Source organism: Aulonocara stuartgranti (assembly GCF_965226115.1).
Source record: "Aulonocara stuartgranti genome assembly, chromosome: 10".
In the NCBI taxonomy this organism is placed as follows: Eukaryota; Metazoa; Chordata; class Actinopteri; order Cichliformes; family Cichlidae; genus Aulonocara; species Aulonocara stuartgranti.
The window spans coordinates 4,815,109-4,836,809 of record NC_138946.1 but is presented as its reverse complement, the minus strand read 5'-3'; the positions used below and the strand labels follow the sequence as shown (position 1 = coordinate 4,836,809).

The 21,701-nt window shown below is 39.4% G+C and overlaps 1 protein-coding gene across 2 annotated transcripts in view; it reads right to left on the bottom strand.

Annotated features, from left to right (window-relative positions):
• LOC309715909 (polypeptide N-acetylgalactosaminyltransferase 10-like) overlaps positions 1–21,701 on the bottom strand; it is a 119,235-nt gene that overhangs the window by 65,786 nt on the left and 31,748 nt on the right. For both annotated transcript variants that reach the window (XM_082549390.1, XM_082549389.1), the window contains exons 2-4: positions 20,303–20,405; positions 19,113–19,251; positions 9,023–9,189 (exon numbers count right to left, since the gene is read on the bottom strand). In XM_082549390.1, coding sequence (XP_082405516.1) covers positions 9,023–9,189; positions 19,113–19,251; positions 20,303–20,405 — 409 coding nt within the window. The remainder of the gene's footprint in view (positions 1–9,022; positions 9,190–19,112; positions 19,252–20,302; positions 20,406–21,701) is intronic.

Genomic DNA, 21,701 nt, shown 5'->3' with positions numbered 1-21,701 from the left:
CAAAGTCAGATAACATATGATGAACCACTACAAAAAAAAAAAAAATGTAACCCACCACATAAATGGATTAGAAAGGCATAATACAGTAATCCTTGAGCTAAATTATAATTAACTCAGTTTGAAGAAGCGTAGTTGCCTACACTCAGCTTTGTAGGTGTGTTCCCATAGTCCTGATCAAAAGTTTAAGCCCACTTGAAAAAAATGGCACCAAAAATAAAATGAAAAGAAAAAGAAAAAAAAAAAATTCATACTTTTCATCATTCAAGATGGACAAAGATTCCAAACTAAGACTTCAACATACAACAAAGTGGACTGAGACAAAACATTTGAGCATGCAATTTACTGAAAACAACACTTAAAATCAAACAAGCAGTTTCACAGCTGATCAAAAGTTTAGACCACATGCCTTTAAAAGGCCAAATCTGTGCAAAAATGTGTCATTTTCTGTCAGGTAGTCACACTGTCATGATGTTCTGATGGCAAAGGGGAAGGACTCTAAATATTGCATAGCTCTCCAGCTGAGATGCATAAGGGTCAGAGACTTCAATTGTTAAATGATCCTGGTGGTTATAAAACCCAAGAGAAAAAAAGTCAAGTGGAAGCCCCGACTACAGCAGCCTCCAGCTGATGGTTCCAATTGGCCGTCCGTCAAGACACTGGACGATCGTCGACCCAAATTAAGGGTGTTACTGGTCTGAACTGCAGACCCATAACCATCAGAATATGAGACTGAAGAGCTTAAACAGACATGTCTACTTTTAAACTAGAGTTTTTTTTGGAGGTGTAATTAAACTTTTAAGTGGTCTTAAACTTAGTAATATATTTTTACCCCAACATTTTGTGTGCCGGATACATGTCTCTCCATATATGAGGAATAGGGCTGTGCAATAACAAAATCTCATATCCCAATAAGACATTGTATCATCCCGATAACGATATAATCACAAAATTATTACATTTTCTGTAAATTCTGTGAATCTTGAGCAGCTCGACTTGCATGAAGTGTGTTGGCTGGGTGCTGTGTACCTTGTAAAAGTGAAGCTTTAGCTATAACTTAACATAGTTGTCACGGACGCAGTTTCTTTGCAGAATTTCTAGATTGCTCTAAAAGCCTGTTCTAATGTTTGAGTCTAAGGTTTTATTTTTTAGCACCTAACCCCTCTTTTTCATTGATAGACCCGCATACTCTTTCACGGATACATTTATTTGGAGAGGCCAACAGGATCTTGCGTTTGTGAAAGACTATTTGCAAAACAAACAAGCGAAAAGCGAGAGGCGGGGCTGCTCCCATCGTGGTACTTGCAAAGGCAACAACAGTCTTCTATTGATGATGTCATATTAAATATAAGAGAGAACTTTAACAAATTAATATAGCCACTATAATAATCACATAAAACGATAAAAATATTTGATAAACAGTTTATTTCAGACACCATGCAACAAAGGTATACGTAAATAAACGATAGATGTTTGTTGTTCTCCATCAATAAATATCCTTATATTGAACAGCCTTCATGTGGAATATCCTGCAAACATTAACTAAAAAAAATGACATTGTTAAAGTGCATTAAACTACAAATAAGCAGAGCTGGTTTGCAACAGGATGAGCCACAAATTTCACATATACTGATTGGTTCCTATTTTAATTTCATGGCACTCTAAATAATCACATGACTTCATTTTATGTTTTTTGCATCACATAAAAGTAAGAAAAAGGAGAAGCCCAAACAAGATGAGACGTCAAAGAGATTAAACAGGCAGCATCTATGTAAAGGATATTTTAAGACAAAACAAATAACAAAAACAGAAACATAAATTAGAGGAAAAAATTAGAGACATCCAGGAAAATGCAAGAAAGGAGAACAGCAAAAAGAAGAAGAACAGAAAGAAGCAGAAATAAAAGAAGACAGAAGACAAAAACAGCAGGTTGAATTTTCTTACATGTCCTGGGTTGAGTGTTCTGCCTGAATAAACTCTCCAGCAGCCCAAGGGGTCAGCGTGGGCGAGCGTGAGAAGGGTACAGCGAGGTAGGGATCACATTACCTGACAAGGTGCAACATATTGAAAAACAGATGAATGTAGATCCAAATATTGCTAAATGTAATCTATTCTTCCACGCCGTAGTAGCAACAGAATCAATCATCACTTTGAAATTACAGCAGAGATTTTACACAAACATTTGGCAGCGAACATTTTGTACAGAAAAGTGTGAACGTTTCTTTTTTTGTATTTCCCAAACAGGTTGCATAATTAAAGATGATTTAAAAGGTGAATATTCTAATCTGCTGCTTTGAAGTATGGCTGTGTTGACCGCATTGGCTTGGATACACTAAATAGCTTACTTTTTTGTGGGGTTGGTTTACATTGGGCTTTGGTTTAAAGAGAGATTATGTTGTGCAAGTTAGTTTTTGTTTTGTTTAAAGGTAAACAGTAACGATGAGAATAAAAAACAGAAGGATAACAAAGCTGTGTAGCTACAGCTTGTTAGTAGAGATTTAGGATCATAACACTCAAGGCAGGGGTCAGATGGGTTTTGTGGGAAGTCTATATATATTTCCACGGTGCTCAGAGTGCAGATTATTTTAAAAGTTACCTGTGCTGTCCTTGGTGCAGCTGGTTCCCACTGCAGAAGGACAAACCAATGAGAACTTTCAGATGCCCACCCTGCTTCATGTCAAGTTCACACAATGTCTGGAATTAACAAATGTTTTCTCATTAGCTAAAAATCATATGAATCATTTCTTTTGTTCATTGTGATGACATATAGACTTAATAAATCTAAAAGAAAACTTGGGACCATAATTCTTCTTATAAAAGACACAAGGAGTGAATACATAACTAATTCTTCTGCACTGAAGATGCAGGCTAAACAAGAACAACACCACATGCAAGTTTATCAGGCAATGCCTGTCAAAGCATTTCAGCCGCTAGCCCGTTAACAAGGTGACACAAGCACAGCACAACCTGTAATATCCCAAACCTACACCCCTGAAGATCAACAAGCTATTATTGGCAGTTTGAATTCAATTTTACAATCAAATGCTAACATCAGTAGAAATTTACATGATTATAGACACAAAGATGATTTTGTACATCTGACTGCAGTGTTTTTATAAAGGCTAACATGAATTTCTCTGAGATGAGCAGAATCAACCTGGGATGTTCTTACCTGGATTACAGCATAGGGACCTGACACCCCTTCTATAGTTTGAACAAAAAAACTTTTCTTCCTATTCAGTTAATAAAATGATCGTTCCAACTGCCCATGGTAACTGATGGCCTGCTGAACTGCTCAGATATATTCATGACTTTTTGTAACATTCTTGGCATTTAGAAATGAAGACATAAAAATGCTAACGAGCATAATAAATAATGTGGGAAACCATAAAAAATAAAAAGTGCTCTTATTTTATAATCCACTTTGATGTGTTCTCATTCAGACTATAAACAAAAATTCTATTTCCTCCAGCTTGTTCTGATAGAGTTTTATCCATATCTCTCATCCTCCATCTACCATCCAAATTAAATTCCCTTTTCCCCCCATTATAATTATTTCCATCGCTCACAAAGCGATGCATAAATTTGCACATCAACCTCTTTGATCTAAACGCCCATGTCTGCTTTGCAGATGGAACTGAATCTATTGTGCACTTTCTAGAATTATTAAGACCTACCGCTGTAATAATTACCCATCTATCCCAGTGTGCTGTCTCTGTAATAACTGATTCACTTCAGTCTGTGTTTGCGCTGATAGACTGAAATACTGTGGAATATTTACATTGCTTATTCAGTTTGGGAGGAGCAGTCTTTGCTGGTTTTGAGAAGCTAAGTCACAGTCCCAGCTTTATTGAACTGCTGCCTGTCCAAGCAAATGTTCATGAAGTTCACAGTGCACTTTTCTATATGAATTTTCATTGTGCTCCCAACTTATTTCAAGTCATATTTTTGTAAACACAATAAATTAACTCTGGAAATAGATTTCTACATTTTTACTGCACTGTAACGAACTGTTGTCAAATTATGGACATTTTGACAACAAAACGTAGCGAGCATTTTAACACATCTAAACACTGTAAATACTAATAGTTATGGAGAAATTATGTATGCCACTACAGCTATACCGTAAACCATTCATTCTATATTATACGACATTATTTTCTATATACTAAGACGTTGTTTTTATGCATACCAGATCTACTTACCATAGTAGCATAACTCACTTATGAAGTTATTAATTGCTTTAACATACAAAAATGTGAAAAGTTACCGTTTGAGAATCCACACCTGTAAATCATCTAAAAATGTAATGTAATAAGTATCTGTTTTTGGTATTCCTATGACATTATCCTCACTTCATCTCCCATTGGTTAAAATTCATGAATGATCCTGGATTGAACACAGTTGAGAACTGAAGATACTACAAAGATTGTATTTAATACACAATTTGGTTGTATCTATAATGACAATACAAGTCTAGTCTAACTTTTTTTTTTTTTTTTTAACAGTAAGAAATTATAAAATAAAATCTTACCAAATCATCAGAAATTGTGCACATTCCCAGTTACTACCCCAGTTTCTCCTTCAATTTACTTTGACTTTTTTTATGATAATATGCTCAGAATAAAACTTCTTTAACATATTGAGGGTAAATAAAGTCTGCTTTTTTTTCTTTTATAAAATGTTGACACCTTGGAAATCCCATATGGGTCTGCAAAAACAACTGAACAGTGACCTTTGTGTGGTCATAGGCATAAGTATCATCACAACAACCTTTGCAATATGTTTTAGTTAGATAATTCACACTATCAAGCCACATTTGTCACACTTTAGTCTCATCATTGATCGTCCTCTGGGCTTCATTTTATAATGACACTGATTTATTTCTCTTCAGATTACTTGTGGATATTCAAGTCTCTTTCAACTAAATACCACTAGGCATCAGAACCCATTCAATTTGAAACTTACCAACACTACAGTGGACAGATTGTCATTTGTACATTTCTCAGAATCACAAAACAAAAACGTGCTTGTTTATTTTGTCATCTAGAGGCAACTGCAGTGGTGGACCAGCTGCAATAATAATGATTTGAGATCTTATTTGATGACCTGAATGTTTTAAAACTAGGGCCCCAAACCGGGACTCAAATATGTAAATTTATCTATTCTTTTCACAATACATGCATTACCACACAAATTCAAAACAGCTGATGAATTAAGAAACAATAATTTGGCATTATTCATTGGACATCTACATTATTTAGGATTCTCTGATGCTACCAACCCCCCCCCCCCCCAAAAAAAAACCCCAAAAACAACAAAACAAAAAGTCACGTCAGGAATAACTTCAAAATTTTCAAAGATGCCCCAAACCAGAGCGCCACAGTTTGACAAATTACCAAAAAGACCTGTAAGTAACGCATCTTACACCTATGCATCCCAACAAGGCAGCCACAGTTTAACGATTAAAATATTGACAGGTATAATCTTTTTTTTTTTTTTTTTTTTTTTTTTTTTTTTTTAAGTATCTCTTCCTAGTGCCTTTTTTCCCCTCAACTTTCATCATCCTTCTTTCCCACCTCCTTTTGCAGCCTTCTGTTACAAAGCAATAACCCTCACTCTCACTAACCTGTCACAGTGCTTGTACTAATTCGACTTGTTTTTAAGTATCTTAAGTCAATGTCTGGTCCCATTTTTTAAAATAATGCATTAGAATAAAAAAAGAAAAAGAAAAAAAGAAAAAAAAAAAAAAGAAAATCTCCTACCCAAAACTCCCTTCTTAGTATTTACAATAATGATGACTTCCACGTACAGCTCCAGCAACCGCTTCCCTTTCCTTTTTGGTTGACCAAAGAAAGTGAAAATCTATAGCAACACATTAAACTTAAATAAACAATGTTATCTTCAAAAGACGCAAGAAAATGATTTTCAGGGGAGTATTTAATCGAGTATATAACTTTAGAGCTACATCTTTCATCTGCATATTCATTAAACATGATGTTCGGTTCCAATAATAGTCTTTTGAATTCTAACTTTTGAGCACAAGAACTGATCTGAAGCTGACACACACCTACACGCACATTACAAAATTGCAATTTATGTAAACTGGGAACAACAGTACTCTAATTTCACATTTAATTTAATCTATTTTAAGATTCTTACACTTTTAACATCTAAAAATAACATCACAAGAAGTTAAATTAGCTTGAAATGAGCAGAAGTTCACAATCCACTTAAAACTTTCCTGAACCCAAAGAGAAAAGTTCTGTTGCGTCAATACAACACAAAGCTGAGCACAGCAAGCACAGAGATAATATAAATCATCAGGTATCCTCTAAGTCAAACAGGAATAGTTGCATTAATTATGATATTAAAAGGAGAGAAGAGGCTGTTCCTGAAACGCCGCTCTGCAACAAGGCTATAATTACACAACATATAAACCTGGTACTAATTAGCACCTCAGAAAATATAACTGCACTGACAAAAACATCTCATCAATTGTTTATCTTCCTCATGTCAGCAGTGAGGCACCAAAACAAAACAGCGCCAATTAATATAACAGGCCATCAGTAACTCTGCGGGCTAGCCTGCTGCCATGGAGCACGGAGATTGTTAATCAGCCTGAAAGAAAGTGACAGGGTTTGATAAAATGTGAGCGGTTACCTGTCTCCTTAACAACCGACAAGAGCAGTTCACCTCTGAAAGTCGAGTAAAAATCCTCCTTCATGCCAGTTTCTTCTTCTTTTTTCTCCATAAATTATTTAATATCTAAGGAGCTGGAAAAGTGAACCTGAAATTATGCATCACACGGTGGCTTTGCAGCAGGCTTCGTGATTAATATCGTGTTCTCACCTCCATCGAGGCCTTGCTGATAACATTGCACTTGTCCCCCCGATTTATTATGTAAGGGTTCAAAGCTGTACATTAATTCCAGAGTTCAAACTGATTAAGCTGTCTGTGTGAGAATACCGGTTCACACCAGAAAGTAGATTATTCTGCTGCTAACCTCGCTAACACTAGCCGGGCCACAGAACCCCCTCATCATCAGCATCTGTTCAGAGACGGCTGCAGGCAGCAGCTCCGAACACATTAACAATATAAATTCTTTTTATGCAGACAGGGAAGCTTTAGGCTTTGCTTTGAAAACTAACCCACGGTGTCGATTTTAGAAGGAAAATACACAAACAGCCATGACAAACATCTAGCATTAGCTGCTTAAGCTAAACATTTGCCCTGGCATTATTACAATGATACAAAAAAGCTCAGCTGATGTTACGAGCTCGCACATAGAGCTTGGTTAGGACTTGCATTTAATATAACCAAGTGTAATATTAGTTTGGGCCACCACCAAATTAGCTGAACCACACCAACTCCTCTAAGTTGCTGCGCCACTGCAAGCCTCTTTGAAACCCAGCTGTCCCTTTCCTGCTGTTTCTGCCTTATTCAGTATCATAGCTGTTCTAAGTGGTCTGTGTTGGGTTTTTGCTACAGCTGCCTGCGTAAAGTAAGTTGAAACGAGGATAGGAAGTAGAGCAGGGCGATATGACCAAAAATATTTATCACGATTTACATTTGAAAATTTGTGATAACGATATAACTGACGATATAATTGACACTAGACAAAATACTTTACAACTCCACAACTTTATTAGGGGAAAAAAAACATCAATGCATTTTCACTTAAACAAGCAGCTGTTTTTTATCTGCATTAAAGTTATATAAAAATTTAACAGTGCAAATGCAAATTCCTTGCTGACAGTTTAACTAAAAGGCATTTCCAGTGGAAACTGGCCGACACATCCTCAGCATAACCATGTATAATATGCACAAAACTTAAAAAGAGGTTATACACACACAATACAGTAACATTATGTTGAAGCACAGTACGTATCACTCCGCGAGGCGCCTGCCTACGATAGCTGTAATGCTCCGACAATCCATCAAGCGGTGCGGCTTCGTAGCTCAGCAAAGTCGTACTGAAACATTTGACAGATTTTCGAGCGCCGTGTACATAAAATCGTTTCGAGGTCAGTAAACACAACCAGAATTCATACATAAGGCACACGGGATTATAAGGGGCACTGTCGACTTTCAGAAAAATCAAAGGATTGATTTTAAGTGTGCCGTATTTTCCAAAAAACAGTAATAACGACGGCCCGCTAGCATGCTCTACCAAAGATAGTGTTTTGTTGTGTATCTGACGGACGAAAGCTAAACCAGTTCCACACCACTGAAGTTGCAGCATTTTTACAAACCAATCCGCTTTCGCTCTTCTCATTCTCCGTCGCCGCTATGTGCGTATGAAAACATAGGCACTGCGCATGTGCGTTTTACCCATATTCTAGCGCGATATTTCATTTTCTTATCGTTGCCCAACATTATACCGGTATTACCATGAACGGTATGATATGGCCCAGCTTAATAGGAAGGACCTAGAAAACAGCCTTGACCCCAAGTATTACTACTGCAGATAGAAATAATATTCTTGGAATTATACTGAATGGGTTACAAATAAGATTTCTGCAGTATGCATTATGTTTCTTATTTTATTGTACTTTTACTGACCATACTGGCAAGAACAACCAACCAAATGCTCAGAAGTGAATTTAGGCAAGGCTCTCAGCAACAAGACTCTAGTCTTGTTAAGAAATGGCCAACAGGCCCAGTGAGATACATTTCTGAAATCCTGACTCACCACTATGAGAGAGAGTGTCTCCATTTCTCTCCCGGTCTGTTTATAATATACATACGCATGAGTGTCTTGGGATCACTTTCGGTCCTCCGCAGAAGCTGGCCGCCACGTTTACTTCTGAGCAGCTCGGTATTTGTGCAACAGTCAACATTACTAGCAAACAAATGATTCAGTGGTTTGTGTTTGTGCATGGAAAGGAGCAGGGGAGGACAGAACAGCAGAAATAGTTCACCTAAAGTTCAGTTATCTGTAGCAAGCCACACAGACTGTGCGTACGTACACGAACGCAGGTGTTTTCTCCTCAGTAGTGATGAGCGTGTGTGCGCTGTGTACCTTTGTCGCTGAAGTCGTCGACCAGGATGATCTCGGCTATGAGCTGTGGGGGAGAGCGATTCAGCACGCTGTGAACCGTCCTGAGCAGCGACGACCAGCCCTCGTTGTGGAACGGGATGATGATTGTGGTGTTGGGCAGCTTCTCTGCATACAGCTTGTGTTTACAGCTACACAAACACATGGAAGACACAAATAAGAGGGGAAATAGACAAAAGGGAAATATGTAATAATATATTTTTAGCCAGTGTGAAGTATCTCATTAACTACTGGACAAAGTTTGATGACTTCGATGCCCAATTACTGTTAGTAATACTAACAACCACGAACAATCTCGACACACACTTCTTTCTAGGAAAAATCAATCCAAAGCTCAGTGGTATTCTGAAATCGGTTGTTGCTACTGCGGTTCCCGCCTTCTGCTTTCTGTGTAGTACATGCAAAGGGGTGGGGGGCGGGGGATCCTAGAAGGGAACCTTGCCACCAAGTAAACACTGGATGGTACCAGTAATGACAAACCAATCCAATGCTCAGTAGTACTCTGAAATCTCATCTAGAAAATGACAGACAATAGTGAAAAATAGCTATAATTCAAGGCGTGATAACAAAGGCCTCCAACTCCATAAAGGATTATAGGCCTTTTCGTTTGGCCCCAACAGAAATGTAATTTTGGATTGCTCCCTGGAATTGGTCACTATTGGTCTGTTCTGATCAAAGCTGTCCCTATTACAGTATTCACATGGGTAATACATCTACAGGAGATAAATCTTGGAACAAGTGGTTGATGAGCAACGACTGTGTTGGTGTGACCAGTAATGGCCTGCATTTTCCATCCACTTTGTGCCAAAACACTATGGTAGATACACACCATAGTTCAGTTTGTTAAAGCAGAACACTGCATTGACAGTCTGAACATCAAGTTTCACAGCAAAACCCTGTGAACGCTGGAAAAACAAACACGTTACTGGTCACCTGACCGTTGCTTTCAAGCTTGGATGCTGCGAGCTGAAAACTGTTGTTTGGTCTCTGGATTGGAGTTTGAGATCCAGCTCTCATCACCAGTGAAGGTCCTTGACTTGAAAAGGCCAGCTTAAAACAGATTAACAGTTTAAATACTTTCTGTGTACAAGTGCAAGTTTGAAGCACACAATGACATGACCTATGAGCACTGATTGGCCAAATTTAAATCAGGGACAGTTTTTGATTTTTGTGAAGACGACATTTTCAGATGTCTTATTCTGTTGAGCTACAGTCTAACATTCAAGGACATTCAATGAGCTGTTGTGTTACAAGAAGAGGAAGAAATCTTTATTTTTAGAAGTTAGGAGGAAGATTTGCACATTTTTCCTAATAATCTTTTAATATTTTTAATGACCAAAAAAGTTGCAAAAATAGCTTTATTCCTTTTCAACCTGCTCGATGAAGTGTAACCTAAATAAATTGCAGATGGACTGGAGATATACAGTGGGGCAAAAAAGTATTTAGTCAGCCACCGATTGTGCAAGTTCCCCCACTTAAAATGATGACAGAGGTCAGTAATTTGCACCAGAGGTACACGTCAACTGTGAGAGACAGAATGTGAAAAAACAATCCATGAATTCACATGGTAGGATTTGTAAAGAATTTATTCGTAAATTAGGGTGGAAAATAAGTATTTGGTCACCTCAAACAAGGAAAATCTCTGGCTCTCACAGACCTGTAACATCTTCTGTAAGAAGCTTTTCTGTCCCCCACTCGTTACCTGTATGAATGGCACCTGTTTGAACTCATCATCTGTATAAAAGACACCTGTCCACAGCCTCAAACAGTCAGACTCCAAACTCCGCCATGGCCAAGACCAAAGAGCTTTCGAAGGACACCAGGAAAAGTATTGTAGACCTGCACCAGACTGGGAAGAGTGAATCTACAATAGGCAAGCAGCTTGGTGTGAAAAAATCAACTGTGGGAGCAATCATCAGAAAATGGAAGACATACAAGACCACTGATAATCTCCCTCGATCTGGGGCTCCACGCAAGATCTCATCCCGTGGGGTCAAAATGATCATGAGAACGGTGAGCAAAGATCCCAGAACCACACGGGGGGACCTGGTGAATGACCTGCAGAGAGCTGGGACCAAAGTAACAAAGGTCACCATCAGTAACACACTACAACGGCAGGGAATCAAATCCCGCAGTGCCAGACGTGTTCCGCTGCTGAAGCCAGTGCATGTCCAGGCCCGTCTGAAGTTTGCCAGAGAGCACATGGATGATACAGCAGAGGATTGGGAGAATGTCATGTGGTCAGATGAAACCAAAGTAGAACTTTTTGGTATAAACTCAACTCGTCGTGTTTGGAGGAAGAAGAATACTGAGTTGCATCCCAAGAACACCATACCTACTGTGAAGCATGGGGGTGGAAACATCATGCTATGGGGCTGTTTTTCTGCCAAGGGGACAGGACGACTGATCCGTGTTAAGGACAGAATGAATGGGGCCATGTATCGTGAGATTTTGAGCCAAAACCTCCTTCCATCAGTGAGAACTTTGAAGATGAAACGAGGCTGGGTCTTCCAACATGACAATGATCCAAAACACACCGCCCGGGCAACAAAGGAGTGGCTCCGTAAGAAGCATTTGAAAGTCCTGGAGTGGCCTAGCCAGTCTCCAGACCTCAACCCCATAGAAAATCTGTGGCGGGAGTTGAAAGTCCGTGTTGCTCGGCGACAGCCCCAAAACATCACTGCTCTCGAGAAGATCTGCATGGAGGAATGGGCCAAAATACCAGCTACTGTGTGTGCAAACCTGGTAAAGACCTATAGTAAACGTTTGACCTCTGTTATTGCCAACAAAGGTTATGTTACAAAGTATTGAGTTGTATTTTTGTTATTGACCAAATACTTATTTTCCACCCTGATTTACGAATAAATTCTTTACAAATCCTACCATGTGGATTCATGGATTTTTTTTTCACATTCTGTCTCTCACAGTTGAAGTGTACCTCTGGTGCAAATTACTGACCTCTGTCATCATTTTAGGTGGGGGAACTTGCACAATCGGTGGCTGACTAAATACTTTTTTGCCCCACTGTATAATGTAGCATACTAGCGTACTATAGTATTGTGTTAGCAACAGGCATGCCCACACTCATTAGTTCAGTGGCAAGCATTGTAAAATGTTTTATTCTTTTACCTTTAACTCTGCAAGTTCATCGGATTTTCTATACAACCTTTTCTTTGGGTACATTGTACATGTAAGCCCTTCTCTTTGTAACAAAGGTTCATAGAGCCTCATCATCATGTCTGTTTGGCCTTTACCAAAATGCAGTTACCACATAGTTAGAATAATCCTCCATGTGTTTCTGTGCTGGGGTTATTATTTAAAATGCTAATGGAGAGCGTGGTAGAAATTCTTCTGGAACCTGTGGAGCTGCCCTTTACCTTGCTGTACTGCTGTGCGCCCTCTACCAGCCCAACCTGAACAATGAGCTGCTCTTTTAATAAGATCTAATGAAGCATACCACCTGCTGGCTTGCCCCTCTAGACATTTGTCTCTTCTTTCTCTCGCTCTCTGAAAGATCAAGAGGAGAATCTATCGCGGCAGTAATTAAGTCTCTCAAGGCCCGTGTGGCTGCCTGAAACCCATCCTCTGTGTCTCTCCATCATGTCATTCAGGTAGTGAGCGAGAGCGAAATGGATATACGAATCCTGTAGAGGTGCCCGGGCCTGATGTGAATAGATTTGGCACACAGCTGTCGGACACCCGTCACTCTGTTACTTTGACCAGTAAAACAGATACACCTGCTGGCCTCCCCCATGCCCGTTACCCCTGTGTGAAGTATCTGGGTAGGTTTTAATAATCGATTCATCGATTAAAATCGATTCTGGCTTGGATAACGTGATATCGATTCATTAAAATCCTGAATCGATTTTTTTATATAAATGTATTTTGCCCAAAATTCCAGAATCTCAGGTGAAACGTCACAAAATTTTGACAACCACCAAACAGCTAAGACAGTAAATGAGAGCAGGTACACGGCTTCTGCACAAAGATGTAAACACAAAGCGCGGACCCGCCGACGGATCAGAATCATTGAGATGTCGCCTTTCTCACCTCACGGCACGGACACGGTCGGGGCTGAAAGCCGACAGCTCGCTGATTCTGATGTTTCGGCGGGTCTGCGCTTTGTGTTTACGTCCTTTTTGCACTGATTCTAAAGCTGTTAGTTTGATCTCTCTCCAAACAATATTGATCCAAACTACGCTTCACATAAACATCATCATGGACTCCCTCTTACTTTTGCTGTTTTGCTTCCACCACGATAAAAATCACACTTCATGCACAGCTCTCTCTCTCTCTCTCTCTCTGTACTTCAAGAACAGTTTCCCGTCTATCCCCGAAATCTGTTTTCTGCATTATTTGCTTGCTTGTTACGCGCAAGTCTACCGTTGTTTACAGCGCTGTCGGCCGATGTTTTTTTTTTCCCCTTTACTCACTTCCGAAAAGAAACTTTTTTAAATTATGCAAAATGCTTAGCCGTGTCTCTAATAAAACCGCTGTAACTTCAGAGGTTGTTCATAAGTTGATTAATGGTTTTCTTTCGTTTTTGATGTACTGCAGAATATTTTTATAAAATCCCAGGAAAATCACCTTCATGTTTTTCTGTGTTTATCTTCAGCTACTTTGACACAAAGGCATCTGCTGTGATGCTCACACCTTTGATAAAGTCTGGAAAGTGTCAGCTTCCTTTTTATAGATACAAAAATATGTAAATGTACTGATCTGAATTATAATATTTCTGACTGTGTGAGGAAAAATTTCCCAGATTCAAATCAAATCGATTCAGGACCTTGTGAATCGGAATAGAATCGATTCTAGAAATCAGTGACGATACCCAGCCCTACATCTGGGTCCTCATGCTAGTTTCCCACAAGCCCAAGTGGCCTAGACAATAAAAATGTTCAGTCTTCAACAGAACTCTGTTGAGTCAGATTTTAACCATCGCCCGTTGGTGGTTCTGGCTGAGCAAAGATCCAGTTATGAACTCAAAGCTGTCATATATAATGAAAAACCTCTTCTAAAATAATGGTTGTGAAAGACATGTCCAAAATGTTGAACCAGAAAAAAGGCAAGAACAAGAACTCCAAGTTTTTCTATTAAGTTATCATTGTGCCAGCACCTGTACCTTTACTGAATAAAGACTTTCCCTCAGCTCACTTTAGCAGAATCATTATGTTCTGAACCATTGCCAAATTATTTTAGCATATTCAGAAAGCTCCCTTGATGCAATCAGGATAAAAATAACACCAAAGACCTAAAGACGAATTTAAAGTAATCCCTGTGTCTATGTACAACAGCTCAACCTTTAAAATCATCCTACCATTAGCAGGCCGGGCACACCTGAAGCTCTCGACTGGAAATTTCTCACTTATCTGCTTTTTCTGACATTTGATTCCACGCTTGCTTCACGATACTGCTGCCTGTGAGTTTGCAAAGTTTGAACTCTATTCCCTTGACAGCTATAACAAGCAAAGAGTTCTCTGTCCAATATAAACTTGATAAAGTGTGCCACCGTGATGCCGTACTGGTGGAAACTGGCTCTGTGATGGAAAATGCTTCATAAAGGTCACAGGATGTGGAAACTTTATAAATCTGAAGAAGGGGGGGGGAATCAGAAAGAACATAAATGCTGTCCTGGAGGGACCTTGCAAGGGAAAGCATTTAAAACTGCTTCCCACAAGAAAGTGACAGCAGGGTCAGAGAACAGCCCTGTCAGGTAGAGGGAAAGAGCTCAAGGCTGATCTGTGACGAATCGGGTCACCAGATCCAAAGCTGTTAAGCAGATGATATTTATAATGTTGCCGTTGAGTTTATTTTCAGTATTTTGTTCTTAAATGAGTCAGAGGAGAAGCTGGAAAGAACCCAGCACTCTGTACTGCAAACACGGGCCCATATGGCTCACCGTGCTTCTACAGCATCTGTCTTTGAATACTTTGAATACTAGAAAATGCTCAGCTTAATGTGCACCTCGTCATCGCATCAAGTCCACGACACCGGGGCAGTAAACAAAGAAGCAAACATCTTGTCTCATCTTATTCATGAAGAGTAAAGCCAAGTAGTAGTTAAGTTAAGTGCTAGCTGTTGCACTTGTTGTTTGTTCATGTTATTCTTCAACTGGTCTTTTCTAGTTTTAGGCATAAATTCTAGAACAAAAGCGTGCTGGGTCCGACTCCCAATTCTGGTCCCCAGCATGGTTTGTTTTTTTTCTGCTAATCAGTGCTGCAAAACAGCTTAATATTCTACAATGTCATTGTCCAAACTGAAGCACAGACTTTTTGGATGGACTGTACCACACAGCAGTTTTTATTTGTCAGATATTAAATGCGTTACATAAGGCAACAGCATTAAAAAAAACAAAAAAAAAAAAAACAAGGCCCAGTCAGTGAGCTGAAGTGAGGCCTAGTGGACTGCTAGCAGCCTACTTCGCACGAATATGTCACTCAAAACAGGTAAAACCTTTAATAATGAACAGGCCTCGATAAAATTTAAAAAGATGCGTTATAAAAATCATAACTCCTATAAAGATGTTATGAAGATGTTGAACTAGCAACCGAGATATAACCGCCTTTTGTACCAGGCTAGTAAGGCATTCATTTCTGCTACAAAGCTGCGGCATTTTCCATGGATGTTTACGGGAATAGACCTGCTTTTGAAGAGAGCCTCAAGTGGCCATTTCAGGAATTGCAGAATTTGGCTTTATTAGAAGTTTGAGCAAAGCTTTGCCTTTGGGATCATCTTCCATCTCGGAGTAATCAAACAAAGATGACAGAATTGATTAAAATGACCTCCAATCAATGAAGTTAACACATTACACTTCTTGCTCATAAAATCTGCCTTCTGAATGCTTCTACAAATGAACCCCTCCTTTAACTAGAAACATGAGAACTGATGGGTGGCGTTTGCTATGCACATTCATGTTCCCACAGGACAAAATTGTTTTCACACCATTTTTATTCCACGAGCTTTCTGCAGACTCCAACAGTAAAGCCAGACATTTATTTAAACTCCAAAGGAGATAATCCCATTGGACTCTAATGGCCTCTTGGCCACAGATTAGCAAAATCATCAATATGTTATTCATTCCATCCAGTTCAATAACCATGGCAGGAAATGGGGGTCATAAAGGGTTTTTGAGTTTGTCTCGTTTATTAAGCTTCCCTGTTGCTTCACTGTGACCAATCAAAAAGAGCCAGACTTTCCACTTTCTCCATCCTCTGCACTCATTCTCCTCCCAAGAAAATCCTGGTTGAAAAATATTCGCAGCCCCACAGCAGCCAGACGGAAAGCTGCTCCCGTACAACGTGGCACACATGTTCTGTCACTTCCTAACACCTTGCACACAGGGGGACATCAATGACACTGTTAATTACTATCAAGAACATGGTTTACAAGTACATGGGCGACACATGGTGCATTATCAACTTCTGTGTGTAAAGCCAACTCTCTCCTGTTAATAGGCTGGTCAGGTTGATAATCGGAGCAATTGTTCGAAACAGTGCTCGTCGTAATGAGTTGGACCAAAGCCAGCCTGGATAATAAAGGTGCAAACATTACCAAGTAGGTTTTGGTTAGGGCAGAATTGTCCTGGTGTCTAATAATGGCTTTCTGCTTTACATTGAAATCGGTATTTGCTTCACTTTGGACATTTTGCATTTTTTCCTCTAGAAATCACTAAACTCTTTCAAGCCTCCATAGCAGATTTTGACCACACGCTAAACCCAAATGCACCTACTCTTTAAGTTCAATAAGTAGTGTTAATGTATTCAGAAATTAAATTAATTTAAGCTTCTTGAGTTTCTGTGACAATTTTCTCAGTTTTGACTACTTTTATCATGTCTGCACGTGTCAGGAGAGTTGGATGATGCCTGTATGGAACCTGTGGATTGCTGGGTTGATGAATACGTCCATTTCAGCACAGATACAGTTAAGCTCTGGTCATTGTAAAATGAAAATAACGTGAACATAATGCAGTTGTTGGTGATTGTCAAACATCAAACTTGTGGATCTAAGTGAACATTTGTCACTTAATCAAAAGATTTCAATCTGTTAAAAATTGTTATGTTTAAAAATAAATTAGACTAAAGAGACTTTTTAAACAGTGCATTAAAAGAAGGATATTTAACCATTTGGATTTTGAAGTTGCTAAATAGCATAATATTTATATATACACACTATACACTACTATACAATGTAGTGTAAAGTGCTTTGGGGTCCTTAGGGACTGAGTAAAGCGCTATACAAATACAGGCCATTTACCATATACTGCAGAAAAAGTACCCATTCCAAACTCATTAAACTTTCACTCTGGTTAAACAGCTTTACAACATTTTTCCTCTTTTATTGCTGTGGAATTTCATCAGGTCTGAACTTTAGAGTCGATTCTTCTTTGTTCAAGTAACACAACCAGTCAGATGACGTTACGGACGGACATATCAAGGCTCTTTTTGGACATTCAAACTAAACCAAATGTAGTGTTTAAGCCTAAAGTTGTCTTCAGACACAGTTAATCATTGGTAGGAATTTGACCTCCTTATCTGACCCAAACAGCGAATGTACCAACTATATGCTAGCTCTAAGCCAGAGGTGTCACACTTATTTTAGTTCATGGGCCACATACAGCCCGAATCGATCCCTGAGGTAGTAAAACCAAACATCAAAAGGAAGGAAGAAAAGAACAGAATAAAATGCCCTCTCTAAAGAACTACAAGTGCATCCTACAAATATGAAGAACAGCCTGATGTCTCAGTAAAATAAATGTAATTGCATCATAATGTCTCCACATTAATTACATTTACTTTCCTTACAACTGCATACCAGTTTAGTGGTTATTTGTATCCCTCTAATGTCAATCAGCAGTATCCTTCACTCTCATCAGTAGTTGCTTGAATCACTCTGCCGAAGCTTAAAGTAGGTCCAAAGTTAAGTTAAGTTGTTTTTTGTTTCTTTTGGTTCTATGGCCTGTGGTCACCACATTGCTGCCAGCTTCCTGTGAGGATGTGTGGACTTTCCATACATTTTCACTCCTGTATAGTCTTACTGTCTGAACATAGCCATGCTGGTAACAGCAATGCATTTCATTTTAAAATATATTTCACTGCAAGTTTCACTGTTTTTTCTTTCAAGCCAAAAGCCAGCCTGTTGGCTACTCCCAAGGCCTCATGTTTGACATCCGTACTCTCAGCTAAACAGCAATGGACACATTGATTGTGTTTGTGCGAGTATGCCTGTGTTCTGTTCTGTAAAGCACTGTAATACACAGTTTTATGCTTAAACCTAAACATTATGAACGCCTTTCCCGTCCTTTTCAAGGCAAAAAAAAAAAAAAAAAGAAACATTTCCACTGACCTTCACTATTAATTAGTGTAAATCAGCATCTTGTTGAGCAGTAAGCTTATCTGAATCACTGATTTCAAATATTAGCCTTGCACAACATGTATCTTACACAAAGAGCTGAGAACCAGCAGGTTTTCAATCCAGCTAAAGGACTGCAGCAGGTGATTCATTTTTTTCCTCTCCGGTTGATGGAATGCCAATCTGTAAAATAACCTGCTGCAGTCTTTGGCTGGAATGAAAACCTGCAGACCCTTGGTCCTGTGTGGCCCATTTTTGCCTCTATGATGAAAATGCTCACACCAACAGAGATGTATTTTTTGTAGAAAATGGCAGTTTTGCCTGAGGCTACTGGCCACTTCGCTAGAAATTTTAAGAAGTGTTTTCTCTTTTTCTTTTAATCTGGTGCCCACCTCACACTCAATAGAAATGACTGATATGGCAGATTGAGATGTGATAAAAATCCCCAACATAAGCCTGTTGGAACAGCACTGAACAACACTCAGTTATTCACTGACTCATGAAGTCTACCTCTGTAAAAACTCTACTGCTAATCAAATGGCAGCTCGTGTAGTAAAACTTTGAGTGTTTTACTACGCAGGCCAGTAATGTGCAGTCTCATATACAGAGTGACGCTAGAGACTCTGCAGATTTATCTTTAAACATATGAATAAGACTATAAAGTGACAAGTTTTTTGGTGTTCTACCGAAAACACACATAACTCACTTTGGATGGCGGATGTCAGGAACAGAGCGGTTCAGGGAGATGCGGTCGCTGACGTAAATGTTGAAGCCGTTTTCTCTGTAGGCTTGATCGACCCGGTCAGCATCAGTCAGGGGGAACGGCTTCCCCTGTTCACCGTTACCTACAAATGAACAACATTTCATCACAAAAACTTCAATCTATACAGACCAAAAGGGAGCAAGCAAATCTCACACGTCATTCTCTTCACAGAAATTCAACAAGAGGGGAGAAATTAAACAGTAAGTGAATTTGGGCTTTTAGTGACTGCATCACTACAGGAAGAGAGGCGTGCACGAGATAAAGAAAAGAACTTAACGAACTAGAATTACAGAATTATAACTGGAATTAAAATTATATTCACTGTAATACCAATTTACTCAAATGAATGCTGTGTTTTATTTAAGAACACTTCAAATTAGCAATTGAGTCCATGACCTCATCAGGAAATGTTTTCACACACACACACACACACACACACACACACACACACACACCCACCCACCCACCCACCCCCTTTTGGACCCACAGGAGTCGCCTCCTTCTCATGCTTAGAAAGCTCCACCTTTTAGACCTAGAAGCTGCATCCATCCTAGAACACTCTCCACACCCACTTGTTAACTATAGCTGAAGTCAAAACTAATCTAAAATATATTAGTTTGTCTCTGGATATATAAATCGGAGATTAATGTTTGAGAACAAAACGACAAAAGAAAAAGCCACACAGGATAATATTACATCATCATATTTTGGGGATTCATTAAAAGAAGAAGTATGGTCCTGTGGAGAACAAAAAACAACTCTAATCATCTACAGACATGCATGTTTCATTAAGCAGAAATTACCCACGTTTCCTTCCAAAAGGAAAGAAGAGTGGAAAATAACTTTTAGCCTTTAACGGCTCATTTCAGGAGATAAACCCATTTGGACTAATTTACACTCAGTGTGTAAAAGCTGTTTTCCCTGAACAGAAAATTAAACCCAATCAGTGATGATTGTAGAAGATATAAACAGTATTTATGGCACCAGAAATGTATCCAAAGCACAGATTTACACCCTTGCTGGATACCAGGAGAGCAACGCTCTGGATGTGTGTGTGTGTGTGCAAATCCAAAAGCATCTTTCTTCATTAAGTTTCATTTTTTCAGGAGTTGTAAAAAGAGATTTTGACAAACCAGATCGAGATGCGTCTCTTTTGATTGCTTCATAGTCATGCCAGTCTTTTCGCCGCACACCGTTGCGTCCCAGCTGAGCGCCCTTCCCCGCACGATTCACTCCCTGATGGAAAAAACAGAATTGGACAGAGGGATGGTTATGAGCACCGTCATACACACAGACACATCTGCATTTGCTCTGCTCTGATGGCTGGATTAACCAGTGAACAGTATATTGGCTGCCATGTGGACATACAGCACACATTTCCACAGATGTTCATATTTTGTACTCCAGTGTGTCTTACAACTGTACGGCAAAAGGATATTTTAAGTAGGGAAGAGCTTCCAGAACTTCCTGATTTATAACAATCATTCGCAACATGTTCAACCAATTTCAGCTTGAAGCTATTAAGCAAGCAATGTAAGAGAACTTCTAGCTTCAGTCACAACCAGCTGCTTCTTATGCACGCTTGCAAGTTGGTATCTTGGTTTAACTTTGCTCCTCAAGTTCCTCCTATTTTAGTAATTCTTTGGAAATAAGTGCCACATCGTAGACTGTGTATCAATGAAGTAAATGCTTAGGTGAAACGCATTAACTGACCCAGTAAGTAGTAGGACATGCCGAAAACACTTCACCAAGGAGGTATCCAGGTGGCACCCAGGCCAGACACGCAAACCACATCAAATGGTTGCTGGCAGCCCAAAAGAAGTGGTTCTTTTCTGGGCCAAGCTTGTAATGCTGTGTAAATAACTAAATCACTCAGACAAAACCTCCACATCAGGATTGGTACAAGAAGGTGAATATGAAAAAAAAGTGGAAGCAAAAAACAAAAACAGAAACAAAAGAAATACAGAGTGATCCCATCTTTTCAAACTATTGCAGCACCTCCACCTGTAGAATCGCTGAGCTTCTGGACTGATATATATAAAAGAGACATGACTGTCGACTCATCTCTTCATTTCAGTAAAAGTCAGTTGAAACGTGCACGATCAGCAAAAATGGCGGCTTGCGACAGGGGATGTGATGTAAATTTGGCGTCAGCTTTCTCGTAAGGTGCCGTTTGCCCGGCACTAGGCGGCAGGCATGGGGAGGCCCTTAGATGAATGTGGTAACAAGGATGAGCAGAGTTGTGACTGACTAACAGAAGAATAGCACGTCTCTAAAACATCTGCTAATCCAGTGATTGGGGATCAATTTGGATGTGCACCAAAAATAACGTTTGCCAGCGGTTAGTAATGTGGAAGTGCAGTGAAAATTGGAGATTGATTGAAGAGTAAAGACGGCAAAGTCACATAATCATTGATTGTCCAGTTGACTGAAGCTGAATCTCAAGTGCTAGACATTTCTGTTCCAAACCAGCGCACAACCTCCCACGCCAAACCTGCAAAGGCTCAGCCACCTCGCACACAGAAATGGTCA